This window comes from Python bivittatus, unplaced genomic scaffold, assembly GCF_059951505.1.
Source record: "Python bivittatus isolate LINGU-HERP-01145 unplaced genomic scaffold, Pbiv_v1 ctg000320_np1212, whole genome shotgun sequence".
Taxonomy (NCBI): Eukaryota; Metazoa; Chordata; class Lepidosauria; order Squamata; family Pythonidae; genus Python; species Python bivittatus.
Window position 1 is genome coordinate 5,096,775 of NW_028277052.1, and position 18,938 is coordinate 5,115,712.

Consider the following 18,938-nt stretch of genomic DNA (forward strand, 5'->3'; position numbering starts at 1 on the left):
CCATCCAACCCTGCATCTCTTCTTTTCAAACCACCTTTCTCAATCTTGGAAATCCTCTTCCAGAACTGAAATGTCCAATATGTCTGTAGGTCACAGGTTGAAGAAGGCTGCTGTATTTTTTTTGAAAAATAGTTTTTCAATACTTTTTATTGAAGAGTTTAACAATACTAAAAGATACCTAGACAACCCTGTGACCCTTTGGGTCATCCTTTGAGAGAAAGGTAGTGCAGTCTGATGTGATCAGAATGAACATTAGGCTGACCCTATTCTTTTTTACCCCAATGCTGGATGGTCCCGTGATCATCTAAGAAGAGTATATATCATAAATAGAAAAATAATTGTAGTGGCAAACGAACTTCAATAGTAAGTGAATATTTACTTACCTAAACAGATAAACAGAATGACCATGGGCAGGCAAAGAAGCAGTGGGAGCCGGCTTCCCAGTTGACTTTGCTTGTGAGAAGCTGGCAGGGAACATTGGAAATCACAATCATGTGACCGCAGGGACGCTGCAACGGCCACAACTTTGCAAATAAAACTGGTCTGAACATCATGGAAATTTCAATTCCACAGGAGTAATGGGTCTAGATTTTTTACTCATTCTTTAAGTTAGTGGATTTTAGGTACCTTTGTTAAAAAACTGTTGCGGTATAATGGATTGTTTGGGCTAACTCAAGAGTACAAACAGATAAACACAATGAGAGTTTTAGTAGTATATAGAAACAAACTAAAATCAGAAAGAGAAAAGAGAATAGAAATAAAAAAATTGAAAGTGCAAAAAGAAAGAAAAAAAGGAAGAGAGAAAAAAAAGAAAAATAGGAAAAAAAAAAGAATATTTAAAGAAGTGACTCCCAATCTTCCTTGCAACAAGTACAGGCAAATGTAATATTTCCCAACCCCTTATAAGATTATATACATAATTCACTTCTTCCTGTACTTCCCCCACCCCTCTGCCCTTTATCCATTCACAAATCCAAAAAGTCCATAAAGGGTTCCCAGAATTTATTTCAACCCTGATTAAACAAGTCAACTTTATATTCCTTTCTTTTGCTTCTGACAATCTGGATCTTTAATTCATTAGGTTGCTGTCATGGGATTGAATCTCCATTCAAACTTTCTTTCTCCCTTCTCATAGATTTCTTCAAGGCTTTAGAAACCTTTTTGTAAATCCAATGATAAGGAAGAAGGCTGCTTTAAAGGTTGAAAAAATAGGTTGGAATCCATCTCACTTCCCACATATTTCACATAGCTCCAGTCTGGACCTATTTCCCCTGAAATCCCACTGAGCTCAAATGAATTTATTTCCCAGGGAGTCACCTTTGGATGGCAACTGTTAATTGCACTTTCTATGGAAGACCTGCTGCTATTACTATAGCACCATAACATGCTTGATAGCACAAAGTTCATGTACCCAATTGGGCAATTTATTCAACAGGAGGGATGCTTGGGGAAAGAGACCTTCATAAAGATGATCAAAGGAGAGAGAATTAGAAATAATCAGCTGTGAGGCAGAACACAGACAATGCAACATGGATGGGTGATGTCCATTCCTGAAATAGGCTCTTCTGTTTTGGGGAAGAGAATGAGATTGTATTATAACTTTCTTGGAGCCCACTGAGAGTTTTAAGTGGGACCCAGTGGCAATTGAGGTGAAGCAGCTGAGAGTGATCAGAGTAAAGAACAACATGAGAATGTCTTGTATATTAGGTAAAGTGACTTATAGAGATAAAGAACAACATTGGGATATCTTACATCTCTTATTTTATGATATATCTTCACAAAATAAATACTTTTACAAAAAGGGATGATTAGTAATCGAAGATAACAGTACACGGGAACCGAGCCATGGGTTTGACCAAGTTAACCCTGTGAATCATAAGCAGATTCCAAATACAAAACTTGGAGTTCTGCAAATGCTTGTTTGTAGGTATCTTCTTGAAGTTTGGTAAGACACTTTGAGTTTGGATTGACTTCTTGTAAAAGAGATTTATTCATTTCTCTCTGCCGGTGTGTGCATGCACATCTATGCACATGTGAATGTGTTTCACATACAATGTGTATTTTGTATATTTGGTTCTGGATGAATCAATCTGAAAGTCCTACATTGATAATATAAGCTTTTCCATAAAATGCTCTAAGCAGGCAGAGAAAGGAAGAGAACACATTTTCTTCAGTAGCCTATTAGGAGCAATTAATACGAAGCGCACATTTGGTTCTTTTACCCACATGGCATAAAGTCTGCTGGGCCCAAGAAAAAGCAATCTTATAGCAAATCACACAATAGCATTATACACAGATTTGCAGTCTCAAAAGCTCCTGTGGAATATGAGTACAATTTCTCATCTCATGTGAATAACATTTTGTGCATCTGTAATTGAATTGCAGTACAAAAATGGCTCTTTCTGGTGCTTGGTGGTGATAATTATCTCTCTTCTTTGTTGTTCTCTTGGCTGCCTACTCCTATACCCTCCGGAAGGTAGAGCTGGTATGCAAAGGAAGTAAATAATATATAAGTGTCTTTATGTATTCCAGCAGGGAGAAATGATTCTACTGGAGAATCATGTATTCTTAAAATATGCAAAAATCAAGAACGACTTTGGTTGAAAGGAATTCGTCTTTCAAAGCCTTCTACTGCCAATAAAATATTATTAGCTAAAAATCTTTCAAGCTAGACAGGAGATACTCCCCTTTACAATTTTCTCATTCTCATCAAGTTTTATGAACTAGATTTCCAAAAAGGCATCATGATGAGAGTTGATACAGATGTAAGGGTAATGGTTTTCTTGATGGATAGTGGGAGGAGGAGGTTTCTATTTTCTGAACTTCTGTTTTCCCAAATACAATAAGAGCAATTGTACCATACTGAAAAGTATATAATTTCAGCCAGATTATTCCAAAATCTCACTTGGCTTAGTTTGTTTGGGTTTGGCTTAGTGGAATGAATTGGCTTGTCCATTTTGCCTCGTAAATAATGATGCATGATTTACATACACTACACCACCATGCCTAGTTTAAACAAGACTTGGTTAAGCCAAACCATGCTGTAATACTTTTGTTTCTACCACTGAATATTCAATGAGAAGAAGGAGGAGAGTGAATGATTTTTCCCTGTTTTTTCCCTGTTCAACTGAATACTGGAACAACAATTAGTTTTCTTGACCAAGAGGTGGTTGTTGGGGAAAATCTCTGCCAGTCAGCAGCGATCTGGGGGCCTGGGGGATTTGAACTGAGAGACGAGGCAAAGATCATCACTTGATGTTCAAGCAAAGGTTGTAGTCCAAACAGGAAGGCTTTATGATAAAGATGGCTTTAAATATCTTAACATATCTTCCAGAAAGGTCCATCCTGCAGAAAAAAATGGTCACACTCCATCTCCATTCCATAGTATTTTGTCCAGTCACCTGAATGACCTTTGAAGTGTGCATGTTCCTCAATTGCCCTCAGTCCAAGAGAAAGCCAAGACTGAAAAAAGAAGGGCTGTCCAGAAGGTTTAATAGTTAAATTGAGTTGGTTAATTTTTACTGATGCTTTTTTGCAACTGCAGTTCCTTACAGTCATGTGCAGAACATGAGCTACCATTGATTTGTGACCCAAGGAGGAGAATGGATAAACTTGGCCGCCAATCTGAGATAGACTTAGAGAAGAAATCACACCTTGGTTAGGTAGAACTTGGTCTCTGTTAGGTCTGCGAAAATATTAGGTCCTTGCAAGATGTTGATTCCACTGGGATTTGACAAATGAGGTAAGAATCCTTTGTGATCTCTGTATTGCAAAAGTGCCAGCTCTGTTTCAAGGTGTAGAAGAGAGGACTGCAGATTTGTCTCTGCATTTCTTGTAATGTCATAGTTGGCTGGGTGAAGCAGCTGTTGTGTGCTCTGCAATACGGGCAGCATCTGGCTGATGTTGCTTGCGCTTGGAAGCTGAGTAGAGTCCAACCTGGTTATGGGAAGCCACAAGGGAATATCAGGGCTGTTGGTTTGACTGAGAAGTTGAAAAACATTGCAGGAAAGGACGACGGCCAATCACCTCCACATTGTTCCTGAGAAAAATGCAGGGAGGTCTCCATGTAGGAGTCAAGGGTGATTTTGCTGTTTCACCTGTTGTGTATCACCTTCTCTTCCTGGTCCACTGTTACTTTGCACAAATAAGTCAGCTCAGTGGATGGCTGGAAGGCGAAAACTGCCATGGCATTCAGGTACATGGGAGGAAAGAAGACATAACTTTACCAAAGGAAATGTGGAATTTCCCTCCCTCCATTTCCTCTACTTAAGCAAACTAGGCTGAAACCGTGCTCCTTTAAGTCAACACCAGCTTTCAAATCTATTTCCTTTAGTTCCTTCTGCTCCTTAGTAGAAAGGAGACTGCAATTATGGAACCACAAGTAGTCCTCCATTGCAGAACATTTGGTTTCTTGAGTTCTGCTTCACCTGTAGGAGAGATGTATGTTTTCCTACACACGGACAAAATTCTTCCGTAGAAGATAGGCAGCATTCTGTGGTTTGTTGGAAGGCTGGGGCCAAGCTTGTACTGTCAGGCCAGTGGAAGCGAAGAGGCAGAAACATGGAAGGGTCTAAAGCAAGTTCACTTAACTTTGCATTCCTTGTGCAGAAATAACCATACGTGACCGTAGGTCATGCTTCAAAAAGAGAACTGCTGTTTGTGGTTTCTGTTCTGTCTCTGCTGTGAAGGCCCTAAAGCTAACACATTCTCATCCATAGAGGCTCTGAAAAATTCTCCTCTGAACTTGCAAATAGGAAGATCGGGTGTCCAATCTTTTTACCACTCTTCAGTCCTAGCTGATGGAAGGAGTTTTACATGTGAAAAGAGAAAATATATATATATACATTAAAAGGTTGCAGCAGCTCTTGTTGAAAGTTAGCACTTTTCTCCACTATTTTTATCCAGAAGGTTAATCAGGACAGGAACTCTGAGCAGCATAATTGATTAGGCAATGAACTGGAAGAAAAGGAGGCAGATCAAGAATAAGCATTTTTTAAAAAAATATTTTTTATGCATTGCTGAGCATATTCAAATGAAAACAAACCCTTCAGAGCATATACTTTAAAAATCTTCCTGCTTCCCACCCTAGGGTACCTTGTAAAGCAATCTTTACTTTTTGAAGAGTAGTGAGGCCAACGTGTGGAGAAAGGGTGCCCAAGATTGCATCTACTTTATTTGTAGAAGGCTTAAAAAAAAAAAAAAGCCTGCTGGAGACCATCCTCCTTTCTGTGATGGTAACCAGATGCTGGAGAGGAGTATGAGAGTTTCACTGTCTTCACTGCTGCTCCCTAGAAGCTGGGATCCAGAAGTATACAATGAGGAAGCTAGAAGTTCCACTAAGTGCTACCATAACTAGGAGCTGTTGACAGATGATCATGTTTCAAGATTTCTCCAGCTCCCTAAATCATTATTGAGATGCATAGAGATTCCTCCATAGATGTACCACTGAAGAGTCCCTTCGTTGTAGGGATAAATGTGAATTAACTCTCAAAACACAGGGTAAAACAGAAGCAAGCATCTCAGAGGTGAAAACAGAGAGTTCCAAATTGGAGCTGTTCTTGCCCATCTCAAGAGATAGCTATAAATATTATTGGCCAACCAATGCAAAATAAGCCAAAGAGTGGATTCAAGAGCAATAGAATCCCCACTAATAGTGTGACAAGGATAGCAGGGAGCTTCAAATCACAAGTCATTGGCCTCATATGTCGTCTTAGAGCCATAAGGTATTGGCAGCTGCAAAGGAAACTGTGACATCTCGTGGACAGAGGATGCAATTTCTCAACAGAACTTCTATCCAGCTCAGTTTTCTTTCATGGGCCAGTGGAACGGCACTGCAATTAATTCTCCAGATTCAGGACTTCAGAGCATAGATAGCGTAAGCCACACTGCATTCCCAGTGGGCTTTGGGGAGACCTGGAAAAAGTCAGATGTCGAAAAATTGGAGTTAGGCAGAGCGTAACTGACTGTTGGTTTTATGCACTTCAGGAATGTTTGTAGTTCAGTAGCAGACATTCACAATCAGTGCGAAATGATTGTTTAGAACAGTGTTTCTCAACCTTGTCAACTTTAAGATGTGTGCACTTCAACTCCCAGAATTCTCCAGCCAGCATGTTTAGAATATTAATTAGGTAGGAAATCACATCTCTGTTTGTAGGCGCTACTTATATACGGCTTTTCTTTGCAGTGGAAAGCCAATGATTGCTCGAGGATGGGTTGACCTAGATCGGGAGCAATGAAATTGTGGCCTTTCAGATGTTGCTGAACTGCTCCCAGCATTCCTCCACCAGGCTGAGCTGAGCTGAGCTGAGCTGAGCTGCTCGGAATTGTAATTGCAACCTCTAGAAGGCCCCCCACCTTCCTATCCCTGCAGTAGAGAAAATGCAGATATGAATTCTTGGTCTGATTTTGATCTCACTCTGTCCCCCAGAGCTGGGGTGCTGGTGAAAAGTACAGCATTATTATAAAAGGACTGAATCAAATTTGGAGGGACTGGTAGAGTCAATCTACAGGGGTTCTTTATTTATAAGACAATTTTGATGGCAGCACGTGCTGTTATTCTGGTATGGTTTGAAGGCTAATTTTCAGGATTATATGAGAAACTGGATATTCTCTGTAGGACTGCAGCTTCCAATTCAGAATAGAAATTCAATCTGTTGTATTTTAATCTGGTGATATTTTAAGCCCCAGGATATGTTGCAATGTGGCTTGAAGGATAGTTTCTAAATGATTTTTTTTTTGTTCCTGTTTCCCATCACTTCCATGCTTTAGTGGTGTTATGTTTATTTATTTATACCTATTTATTAGATTTGGAAAGCTTCCCTACTCCCAAATGACTCTGGGCACCTTACATAGTTAAAAAAGAAGGCTTGTAACGTAAAGAATGGGGCAGAGAGTGAGGGGTGTATGACATATTTGGGGTCCTCATAAAAGTTGGGGGACAGCATTGCAAAGAATATTATGGTTGGAAGATGAGAAGCTTTCTCTCCCTTTTGTAATGGATAAAGCCATAGAAAGTCTGTTGTTTCATCTAAAACTACCATTGTAGAAAGAAGGAAAAAATCAAGTAAGATTTCAGGAAATCTCTTCCTTATGCTCTGCTACAGCAAAAGTTAGAAAACGAGAGAACAATGACATACCTTTATAAAATAGCATGTAAATCTTACAGTTCTGTGTAAGACCAAATGGCTTTACTGTCCTTCAAGAGTAATTCCATTTGTGCCTCCTATTTTGTTTGTTTCTACAGCAGTCAACACAGCAGTCATGATGATGATCCTCGACTTCTGAGCCCCCGACTGCGTGATGACAGGTAAGTAACTGGAAGAAGGGATTCACTGATTGGGTATACAATAAGCACCCTTTCCCAACCTGGCACCCTGAGACATGTTGGCATTCTTCCCCTTCTGATCCAGAAAAGTCCAGAAGAGGGCAACATCTGCTTTCTTGGTGTGTTCTTCTCCAACCTTGGAGAAGGGAATCTGAATACAAACCCTGTCTGCAGTCCAGTTTCCAGTTTGTAATTATGGTTTGAATGAATGGAAGGCATTCCAACATTTCATAAAGAGAGGAAAATAACACAGTTTTACACAATGCAAAGTACAGGGAAGACTTCTCTTACAGTACATTCCAACCCTGAACGTTTTATAGATCTGCTTGTCCTATTTTCTAAAACTAAGCCAAATAGTTATATTGGATAAGAAGGAAATAGTGCATATATGCTCATCCTTCTCTCCAAATACCATAGTTTCCCAAAAGGAAAAAAACAAAAACCAAAACCCAAAACCCCTCTTTCCCTCAGTTCAAAAATTTCAACAAATTTTCAGCAATCTTGCATCTCTTAGTCCGTATGGTGTCCATTCTTTCTATGGAGCTTCCATAGAAAATGTGAGTGGGTGGGATATTATTTGTAGGAAAGCAGTGATGGCTTCAGCAAGTTTTCAGTTGGAAGCATTCTACAAATTCCAACTTGATACTGAAATAAAATGACTATAGACTAAAACAATTATGCAGTCATCACATGACTGTGAAGTGTTGTTGAATAGTTGACTCGTGTATATATGTGCTCTCAATGCGCACTGCAGTTGAGTGTCTAGTGGAACTGTTAGGCAGAGTGTTTGTTCTTGGGATTGCACTTTACTGAACTCACTGCATCTGCAAAAGGATCTGAGAAAAGTGCAGAACAATCCAGGGACTGTTGCTTTGGTTGGCCTGCTGAAGTAGCATGTAGTTCTTTAATGCACAGTAGTCCAGGGCACCTGGGATATAATGCTGGGCTGGTGCAATCTGGGAAAAATGATTTCTGTTCTTATCTGGTAAAATTTCTATCTCTGATATACTGATATAATACTATGCAATGTGTAGTGTTCTGTTGGTGCCTTCCCTTCCGTTGACTATCTTCTCCAGTGATGCAAAGTGCTAACATTGATCTTTGTCCAATTGTTGATCTTCATATTGACCAAATCCTTTTACTTCTCTCCCCACTACATAATTTATGTTAAGCCACAGGCTCTGAGTTATATTTACTCATACATATTCTTTGACTCTCCGGCAGTAACCTGTTCATCTAGTACCTAATATGATATAAAGGCCTCAATGAATTGCTGCTCCTTTTAGTAGACCAAGACAACTGCAATCTTGACATAGAAGAACCATCTCTTCAGTTAATGCTTGCTTGCTATTTATTTATTTATTTATTTTTCAGATTTATATATGCCATCCATCTCACTATACAAGTGACTCTAGGCGGTGTATCCTCAGTTTCTGAAAATGACTGTACCACTATATTGTATGTTGTATTAATACAGATGTTGAACAGGTTTCCCAATGATCCAGGTGTTGCTGAGACTGCAATTTCCAGAATTCCCTGCATGCCTACCTCTCTTATACTACTTTGAAGTGTTGGCCCTCACCGCTGTAATAGTCCTCATTTGCAGCAGGTTACTCATTTTCTCTTGGTGCCCTCCCAGGCAGATCTAGACTGGTTTTCTAGCGGGGGTTGTAGTGTTCCTTGTCTAGCAGGTTAGTTTAGCTGTGAGAATTGATTCCCCTGCAGATGTTCCCCTTTTTGTGCTGCAACCAAAAGCCTGTTCATCTTCAAGTCCTAAATCCATAGCTGAGGCCATCACAGCAGGTGGCAACCCCCAGCTGAACTGAGCCATGTTATACCTGGTTAGGACTTGAGTAGAAGACCACCAGAAATCCTCAGGGATGAAAGCTAGACTAGGAAGCTAAAAAAATATCCAGGAAGAAGACAAAAATAATAAGACATTTTTGTATTGTCAAGAGAACCACGTGCTTCCATAGCCACCAGTAGCTGAGCTCAGTTCAAGAAATTCTTTGTTGTTGTTGTTCAGTCGTTAAGTCGTGTCCGACTCTTCGTGACCCCATGAACCGTATTGCGCCAGGCCTTCCTGTCCTTCACTGCCTCCCTGAGTTTGCTCAGTTTCATGCTCAAGGAATTCTTTACCTTTTAAAAAAAAAAAATCTTATTACAGCCAATTATCAGAATATCAGGCAAGATGTTAAAAAATCAGAGGACTAGGAAGAAACAGATTGTATAACTGAAACTTTTGACCTGATGTTTGGACTTTGCCACTTCTTTTCCATCCCCTGTTTTTTTTTGTTAACATCTTAGCTGCTAAAACATCCTGGAGAATGGAAAAACTTGTGCACTTGTGTGGGCTCTTTCACTTGGTTTTAAGATATTACTTGACTACAGATCTGGAAGTTTTTTTCATGGCCCGACACAACTATGATTGCTCTTCAGATCTCAAAGCTCCCTGCAACATGTAGCATGAACCTAATTCGCTTTTAGTTTTAATTTCGATCACCAGCCTCCACATTTTGAAAAAAATCAGGAGGAGCCTGGTAGCATCTTTTCAGACTCACAAATATTATTAAAAGGATAAGCTTTCATGAGCTGCAGCTTATGGCTTTTCATAAAATGTCTTAGAGAGAAAAGGTGCTTCCAGACCCTTTTTTTTTGGCTACCATAGCATAACACAGCTCTCCTCCTACAATGCCTCCACATTTTCAGTTTCCTCTGTACCAACTGACCACCTGGGAGGACAACCACTGGCACAGATCCTGCTTTTAGAAAACTATGATTTACTTTTGATGAGCTTTGCCAGGGAAATATTACACTGGAATTGCCTCTATTTTAAGCCTTGGGGCATTTAATCACTTTATCTGACCTATTATCTTTACAGTAAGGGGCTGATGGATCACCATCTTTCTTTGCCAAATAAAACTTATAGCTGATCTTTCCTTCTCAGTGTCCTAACAAAGAATTGGAGATGGGGGGAAAGAAGCAGGGAGAAAGAAAGTGTAATTTGAGTATGAACCTAATGTACACTGTGGCTGATTTATTATAACTTCAAACTGCAGTGTTGGTACAAAAGAGGTTGGAGGGGGGGAAAAATAAAAAATGAAAATCGGGCATATGACTTTCTTTATTTCCAGCCAGACTAGCAAAATGTGTTTTATCTCCCCTTCTGTAGTTTTTTTTTATTAGTAGAAAAGACATCTTCCCCTACTCCACCCTAATATATTTCAAATTTGGACTGCAATTTTCCTACGACTATAGAATGCTGCTCTCTTCTGCTTTTAGTGCTCTCAAGTTGTTTTATATATTTAACTTTCTTATTGTATATTGGCAAAAAACTCTTATTTCTTTGGGGGGGGAGGTGCTGGTGGAAATATGGAAGCCAGATGTTATGATCACCACTCATACCTCAACATCTGGATCCAGCAATGAGGATGAGCCAGCAGACAATGAATTCTTACTTGAGTTCTGTTGACTTCTTTCTCTGCTATCCTCAGATGAAGGAGCAGATGATGAGGACCTTCAGATTTTACTAAGAGCCAGCCAGATTTGATGCAGCTGTTCCTTGAAGCTCAAAGCATAGCCTTTTAAGACCAAAGAGTTTCTAGCCTCCAGCCATTGCTGACATAGCCAATACAACCATGGCTTATTCAGTTTTCTGGGTTTGCACAGCACCCTGAACCATAGCTGAAGGTTAGCTGGTTTGTATTTCAGTATGTCATGGAAACCTATCCTAAGTGGGTTAGCATTGACACTGCTCAGCTCAAGAGCCCAGTTGGCTGTGAACCCATGTAGAAGCCAAACAGGATTAGAAGTCCTGTCTTTCTTCTCTGGTCTTCTGTTCCTAGCCCTGGACTTTGCTTTAGGGACTGCTTCTTGATCTCTGGCCTCTTAGAACCAATTCTGTGTCTTGGATTGTACTCTTCTTCCTGGTATTTGATGCCTTGCTAATGGTTCTAGTCTATCTTTGCATTAAAGACCATAATTTGCTATTTTGCAGCCTAGATATAGTCAGTGCTCCTGGTGATATTTTTAGGCTGTGGAATCTATGCGTGATGGGAGATTCCTGTTGGAGAGACTAGAGCCGTGTCTTTAGCTTCCAGGGATAATTTTGATATTGTGGACCTCCCCATGTTGCTGGGCTCTTTTGATCATCATGCAATATGGAGTCTTTTCTGCTCCCAAATTAACATTAGAAGATGCCTTAGATCAAGTTGATGGGTTATATCCCAATTTAGTGAAGCTGTGTGGAAAACCATTACTCAGCTCTCTGTGGGTAGGTCATTTAACTAGCTTGTAGGATTGTTTCCTTTTTTAATTATTTAATTTTTTGTAGTTAATTTTTATTGAAAAATTTGTAGGATTGTTTCTTGGTACACTTGAAAGCCATATTGGATCACTGGAATTTGACTAACAACTGGATAAAGTGTGTGTGAAGCTTCCACACCCATTTACTTCTGAAAACCAGCAGTGGATTCAAAATTGGACTCTTGATATTAGTCAGGAGTCTTGTATTACTGATTCCATATTTTCTTCGTCCTCTCTTGGTTGCAACCAATTTCTGTTTCTGTTGTCTTTGTAATGATAGCTACTGTATACTGGTGGAAGTAAAAGCTGGAAAGAAACGTTTCTTGGTCTAAAGAGAACAACAAGTCCCTCTGAGGGCCAATTAATAACCCAAGGGAGGACCTGGCTGGCTGAGAATTACTATTTAGTAGCTGAATCTTTTCTTCCATATGTTTCCCTCCAATTATCCATGCTCCTGTAGAAATTGTCACCCTGGAGGAAATAAAAGGGAACAAAGCAGAGAAACCATACTGTGCTCTGAAAAGTCCAGAGTTTAAAATCTTCCTTCCTTCCTTCCTTCCTTCCTTCCTTCCTTCCTTCCTTCCTTCCTTCCTTCCTTTTTTTAAAGTAAGGGAGAACTTCAAAGCAAACTTTTAGCCTCACAGACCCCTTGGTTTCTTGTGAGGGTCTCCAGGAGAACAGACCTGGTTATTATAATATTTTTTTTAACAATATGTTTGGTGTAAATATGGGAGTCTTTGGGGCCAGGAGGTACCATTGCTAGTAAGGGGCCTTCTGCTTCTAAATTAGTAGCTCATAAACCCTGTGATGATGGGTTTGCAAGAATGGGCAGGACTTTTCCTATAGTGTTTGGGACTAATATTTTTCAGTGATAGTCCCACTGCCATGAGCCATTAAGGTAGTGGACTGCATAATCTTAGCAAATAAATAAATAAGTACATACTGGTACTTGTGGGTAGGAGAATAAGAAGGTAGTCAGAGCCAAACCAGGTAGGACCAGAGTGAGCCAAGTGGATGCACGTATTTTCTTCTTGAGATTTATGCTGGTTTGTTTTAATCAGTAATAACAAATGAGAACCAGGGTGGTATAGCCGTTAAGGTGCTAGATTAGGACCAAGAAGACCCAAGTTCAAGTCTACCATTAGCCATGGAAGATCATGAGATCTTCCCTCAGCCTGACCTACTCCACAGGATTGTGTTGGGGATGACACTGGAGAAGGGAGAACTTTTGTATGCTGGTGTGCTTGAGCTATGGTAGGAAATGTGGGGTATACATTTAAAAGATAAATATATAATAAAAAGAAAAAAAATCAATTGACTTCCCCCTTGTTCTTAGTATATGGACTAGTGTGAGGTTTATTATTTATTTATTTATTCATCAAATTTGTATGGCCACCCATCTCACAAAAAGTGACTCTGAGCGGCATACAAACAAAACTCTAAAAAAGTTAATATATAAAAGACAACTATTTTTTAAATTTTTTTTAAAAAAAACACCCACAAGGCTAAGAGAGAGCAGCAAAATTAATAGCAATGGAGCCATCTCGATATCTCACCAGTCCCCTGGGGCCCTGTCTCCTGCGTTGCAGCTAGGAGAGATGACTCAACTGAAATAGATTTGCCTGGAACAAGGATAACAGGAATGGAAACAGAAAGAGAGAAAGTATATTACAAAAATGTAGAAATATTTGTAATGAAGACTGCTCCAGAGAGATTGAAGTCATTGAGTGTGGGCAATAGGTACCAGGCTTTCTTCTCATCCTTTCCACATTTAAGTTCCAAGAAGAAACTGGATTGCTAGCTTTCCTGCACATTGCAGAGGGTTGGATTAAATGATCCTTCTGGTCCCTTCCAAGCAGACATTTCTGTGATTGAATGTGCTGTATTCTCCCACGTTCTTTATTAAATAAAATTAAATTAAAATTATTATCTACAGTTTGACCTTCCTGCAAGGAATGCAGAACACTACTTCTATCATCTCTCTCCCATTCAAGTATTGATCAGGGACAGAACAATGTCTATTGCCATCAAACTATTCCTAGCTTTTAGGATATGGAAGGGGAAGGGGTATGTCTGTGTGGATAAGGGCAGGCAGGCGTGCCTTATTGATTTTTCTGTTTTGTTAATGAGGTTGAGTACAGTTATCTAGACTGAACCCTTGGTTTGAAAATGCCTGCATTATGTAAACATAAAGTTGTGCCTCTAATTGAGGAAGGAGTGGTTTAAGAGCCCCGAAGAATAAGATTTGGGCCTGCCAAAAGCTTTCAGCTGTCAATGACTTCATTTTCTTATGTGTCCTCTTCCTGGGGAGTCACCCATCTGTTTTAGGAAGGAAAGGGAACTTCAAAAATGCTAAGGTTTTTATAGCAGCAAGAGGAAGAAGCAGAACAGATTTTGGAACAGGAGGGGGTCCATACTCTGCATGGAATGCATGCTGTATCTTCGATAGGGACCCTGGCTCTGAATAAGAGACAAAGTCTTGAGTGTGTTGTCAAAAACGGCCAGGCGTCCCCCACTTGAAGTCCCTTTGTGGTCTTCTACTTCTTTTATCAGAAGAGGGCTCCAAACACTCAAAATGCTATCCTGGCCAGAAGATCTTTTCTCAGAACCTTTTGTTCCTGGATGCTAGCTAACTGTGTTTGCATGTCCTGAGAAGAGCCTCAATGTTCTCTAGTGCCACCTGCTTCAGTTGATCAGGTGCTTGTGCCACCCGTTTATTTGCTGATGATGGCAGGAGGGAGCAAGGTTTGAGCTCCTTGGGGGAATCATTGTTTTCAGATGCTGCGTTGGGATTTAAGGAACATAGGCTCAACCCTTCTTGTAGCACACCGCAGCTGACATCATGCCCAGGTGGAGCTGTGCAGGCAGGGCTAGTTTGCTTCTTGAGAACGGGGTCAGAAAAGACCTCTCCACCTCAAGACACACACACTCAGAGGGAGGGCTGAGCATAAGTGAAGAACTCCCTCCCCCCCCCGGCACCAGGGCTCCTGCGAAGAAGCAATTAAAGGCTACGTATAAATATCCAGTCAAGATTTTTAGCCATTGGAAGTGGGAGAAAGACTCAGGAAGTATTATAATAAGGAGGCTGTTTGGGGGACCTGGTGAAGATTGTGCCATCCAGTAGCTCTTTCTTCTGCAGCTTGTCCTTGACCTAAAAACTAACACAATAAATGGAGTTAACCTCTAAGGAGCCTTGACTGAGAAGAGAAGGCGCATGCATCAAGCGTCTGATTCATGCAGTGCCTTTTGGACCTGCTTCTATGGGCTGGACTCTGAAGCAAGTTTTCCTTCAGGACTAGACTCTTGGCACAGCCTGAGAAACTTGGTGAAGCTTTCTATGGGTTGTGCACCTCTGCGTTATCAGCTGGTGCCCTGGCAAGCACAGTCATGGTCCAGAACCTCGATCCCAAGAAGGTCTCCTCCAACTTAGTTACAAAGCAGGCTTGCCATTTCCGATTAGCTTCCTTGAGAAAAAAACTCTCCTTTCTCAAACTTATGTAAGTATATCTGGTTGGTGGAGGAAAACCTCCCTTTGGCTGCAGGGCAGTCTGTTGTTAAGCTGGGAGTGCAAGTGTGAGAAGGGAAGAGGGGCTCTGTGGGATCATGGCCAGTTGCTTTTGGGAAACAAGTAGATCAACCAGGAGGTCAAAATGCAATTATACCTCCCAGTCATCTGTTATTTGGAGCTATTCTGGTTCTGAACATGAAGGAAGGTTCCAGTAATTAATACCTGTTGATAGACTTGACCTCTAGTCATTTGTTTAATTCTTTTTGACGCCAGCTAAAATAAGAGCCGTCCTTATACTCTGTGGCAGTGGATTCCATAAATTAGAAGTGGGTTCTTCCTATTCTTAATGGGTATTTCTCTGAAAAGTTTTTTGGGGGTGGATTTCTCTGAACTTTAGGGTTCCTCAAAGTCTACTTTGGTTACAATTCAGAATTGACTTTGCTCTGAGTATGTACTAAGGGAAAGCACTGGTGAGTATTTATGCTGTCCTGCTAAAGAACTTCAATATGGGAGAATGGGACCGAACCCTCTTTTATATGATGCAGGTGATTTTTCAGCCTGCTGGTATAACAAGTGTTTGCTAATTTTAATAACTTCAGGAGTTCAAGGCAGCATATGTGATTCTTTCCCTTCAATGTGATAGTCACAACAATCTTTCAAGGCAGGTTGTGCTGGGAGATTAGTAAGTAGATTAATGTTAAATCTCATAGCTCACTTGGGACTTGAACTTGGGATTCCTCAGTTTTAGCCCAGAGCTGGAACCACTGCACCGGCACAGAGAGAAGATGAATGTTTGCAAGCTTCTGTTAAAACAAGGAATAGTTCAAAGACGAGCGAGATTTGAGCTAAAAGATGTGATGCAGGAAAGGTGAATGGCGTTGATGAGATTCAAGCATCATCTTGGCTCAATGTTCAGTGTTGAGCTTATTTATAAACAACAGGATGACCCCAAATGACTGCTTTGGTTTAATAAGAAGGTGAATCAAACTGTGATGGAAACACCATCCATTGGATTTAAAAACGGATTGCTGGGCTGGCTTGTCATGGGCAATTTTTCTAGCACAGCATCAGGTTTCTCTGCCCGGTCCCAGCTCTACTGACATACTGTAAATATTAGAAAGAGAAACTGATGAGAGAAAACCAAGGAGAGAAGAGGGATTTATGAGATGGAAAGGGAAAGTCAGCAGGCAAGTGATCTGCACGTGGTTGAAAGTCTATCTGGTGGGAAGAGAAGACACACCAATTTTATAGGGTTAAAAGGAAGTCAGTTGGTTTTTGGTTTAAAAGAAAACTGCATTGTGATAAGTGTAATCATTACTAGTTCAGCTCACTTTCCAACAGCAGCAAAGACAGGACCAAAAGTACGTTTTGGCTGCCCTGTTTTGGTTCTTGCAGGAAAAGAAATCCTTCTGTTCTTTTTTTATTTGTAATAGTGCACAAGGCTTCCCAGCATTGAGATCACCAACTTTGTGAAATATCTGTATCTATACAGGGAGATGTGGGTACATGTTTTTCCTTCTCCTTTAGAAAGGTTAATCCCGCTCAGTCTGTTTTTCTGGCTCTTTGACTGGGATAATGAAGAGGTGCTAAAAGCTCCAATTTCTCTAGTTCAGTGATGGAGCGGTATTTGACCTGTTCTGGGACATACAAGGACAGTCATGCCAATGGGTACGCCTAACATTTCTGGGAAGGACACAGCCTTGGGGCAGAACTGCGACGTAAAGTCGGTTGTACACATGGGCAGAGAGACCTTTTTGTTTTCTCTTTGGAGGAGGGTTTGGGGGATTTTCTTTGTTTTCTAATCTCTAGTAAGCCTATTTTAGGCCTTACACTACAGTTTGTCTATGTCCCCTGTCTTGAAAGGGTGGGAGAATGTTTTCTGGTTTTGCTCAGGTAGGCAAGAGGCAACATTCAGGGCAAGGAAGGCTTCAGAGCAATATTAGCATCAGCTTCCATTTTCCTAGACAAGGGACTGGATGGTATTCCGTAGAACTTTACCCCATAAGAAAATGAATTAGGTTTAAGGTGCAGTAAGAATCTTTGGTGGGTTTGCCGCAGCAAAATAGCACAGCTGTCCCTGGGGAAATGATAAACTGTATGATCTGAATCTCCGTCCCACGTAGCAAAACCTGAAGCTGCCGAGGATAGCTAGGCCTGATCAATAACTTTTGCTGAAGCCTTCTATTTTGCTGCCTTCTGCAAGCCTGGTACAATTCTCCAATTATCTGCTTTTTGTTCCTCTGGCGCCAGCATTGTTCCTTTTCCAAGACAGGTAAGGTGGGTTGCTAATTACAGAAGGAAGCATCATGGCACTGTGGTTGTTGCTACATCAGGTTTTGATAAAAGATCCAGAATAAGATAATGCCTCCTCTTTCTAGCTTCAAGCCTTGCCCACCTAACATCCCAGCCTCACTAGCTATTCCACAGCCCTTGACACCACTCCACCATGAGAGAAAAGCTCTATTATCTCTGAACCATAGATGTTGGTCGTGTTCTGTGTCAGAGGTACATGGATTCACCCACTTCTGAACCTTTTGTGGGATGAAATCACACCATCTTTATTTCAACTCCTCTCAACTGATCCCATGTTCCTACTTGTTTTCTTTTGTTTTTCCTGTCCCTGAGGTCTCTCAAACCCATCACAGAAGTTGGAACGACACATTTAAGGTGCTGTCTCCGAGAAAGAACCAGGCTGCCAGTGGCTGGAATGAAGCATGCTTCCATGAATTTTGTAGTGCACACAACAGTTCTGCAGGAAACTTTTCCATTCTCTAGGCTGGTTTTACACTAAACCTCAGCCATGCCTCCTTAAATCGTCCTTGAGATTTAAGCATGGGTCCAGCAAAACTCTTCTACCTGCAGAGGTAGATGCATACCGTCCAGGTTCATACATTCTGCGAAGACATCCTGTGATCTGTTTGAGTTTCACTTAGTGCCCCACAAAATCAAAGTTGTTCTATGTTTGTTCCTGTCTTCTCAGTTCTCAGATGTGCCTCACATCCTTTTCTCATCTCCAAAGCAACTCCTTTCTTTTAGCATATCTTTCCACTTCCTCTACTGTATCTCCTTTTAAAGAGTGATTTAATTTATCGATGAATGCCCTGGGCTTGCAATATTTTGATACAGAGTGATCTGAACTGCATTTTTCATTAGTGTCAGTGGAGGGTGCTCGAGAAATGGAATTAGGACTGTTCCCCCCATGAAGGTGGTTAAACAGATGTAGGGGGAGATAGCTATGACATGAAGAAGGATATGGGGAAACCTCATGGCCCAGCATGGTCCTTTGCTGCTGTGAATGCCCACACTGGTTGAGTCAAGCAGAGTGCTGCAGTCGTGGTTGGATGTTTGTGTGTTATCTTTCCCACACAGGATGCTTCAAGGCACTAACGCAGTTAACACTGTAGTTCTGGGAAATAGGTAAATATAGTTGGTAATTTGCAAATAAGGTGATTGGAAACTTATGGTTAAGAGATGTGACACATGAACTGAGAGGTCTGCAGTTTAAATTTGACCACAGACTTCATGGTCAGGCAAACTCTTCTGAGTTGGCCTCTGCTCAGTCCGTGGGAAGTGGGGGTGGGAAGTTCCCAACACTGTAAAGATCAGTGCAAAGAGTTTCTGAGAAAATATTAAGTGAAGAATCTTGAATGCTACAGAACAGCCATGATGTCCCCCAGACTGGTTGGATTTCAGAGTCCCTGGCCAGTATTTAACAAAAGGATGAAAAGGTAAAAGGGATATCAAGATGGTGACTGACAGGACTGCAAACCAAGTCATGAGGAACAATGAAAAGACCTAGGT

General features: G+C 40.8%; 1 protein-coding gene across 11 annotated transcripts in view; it reads left to right on the top strand.

Moving 5' to 3' along the window:
* The window catches only part of GRAMD1B (GRAM domain containing 1B), a 146,483-nt gene that overhangs the window by 46,633 nt on the left and 80,912 nt on the right, over window positions 1–18,938 (top strand). For 8 of the 11 annotated variants that reach the window (XM_088139004.1, XM_088139006.1, XM_088139007.1 and 5 more), the window contains one exon: window positions 7,244–7,306. The exons of the other annotated variants lie outside the window; for them this stretch is intronic. In XM_088139004.1, the coding sequence (XP_087995130.1) occupies window positions 7,244–7,306 (63 nt within the window). The remainder of the gene's footprint in view (window positions 1–7,243; window positions 7,307–18,938) is intronic. 11 annotated transcript variants of the gene reach the window in all.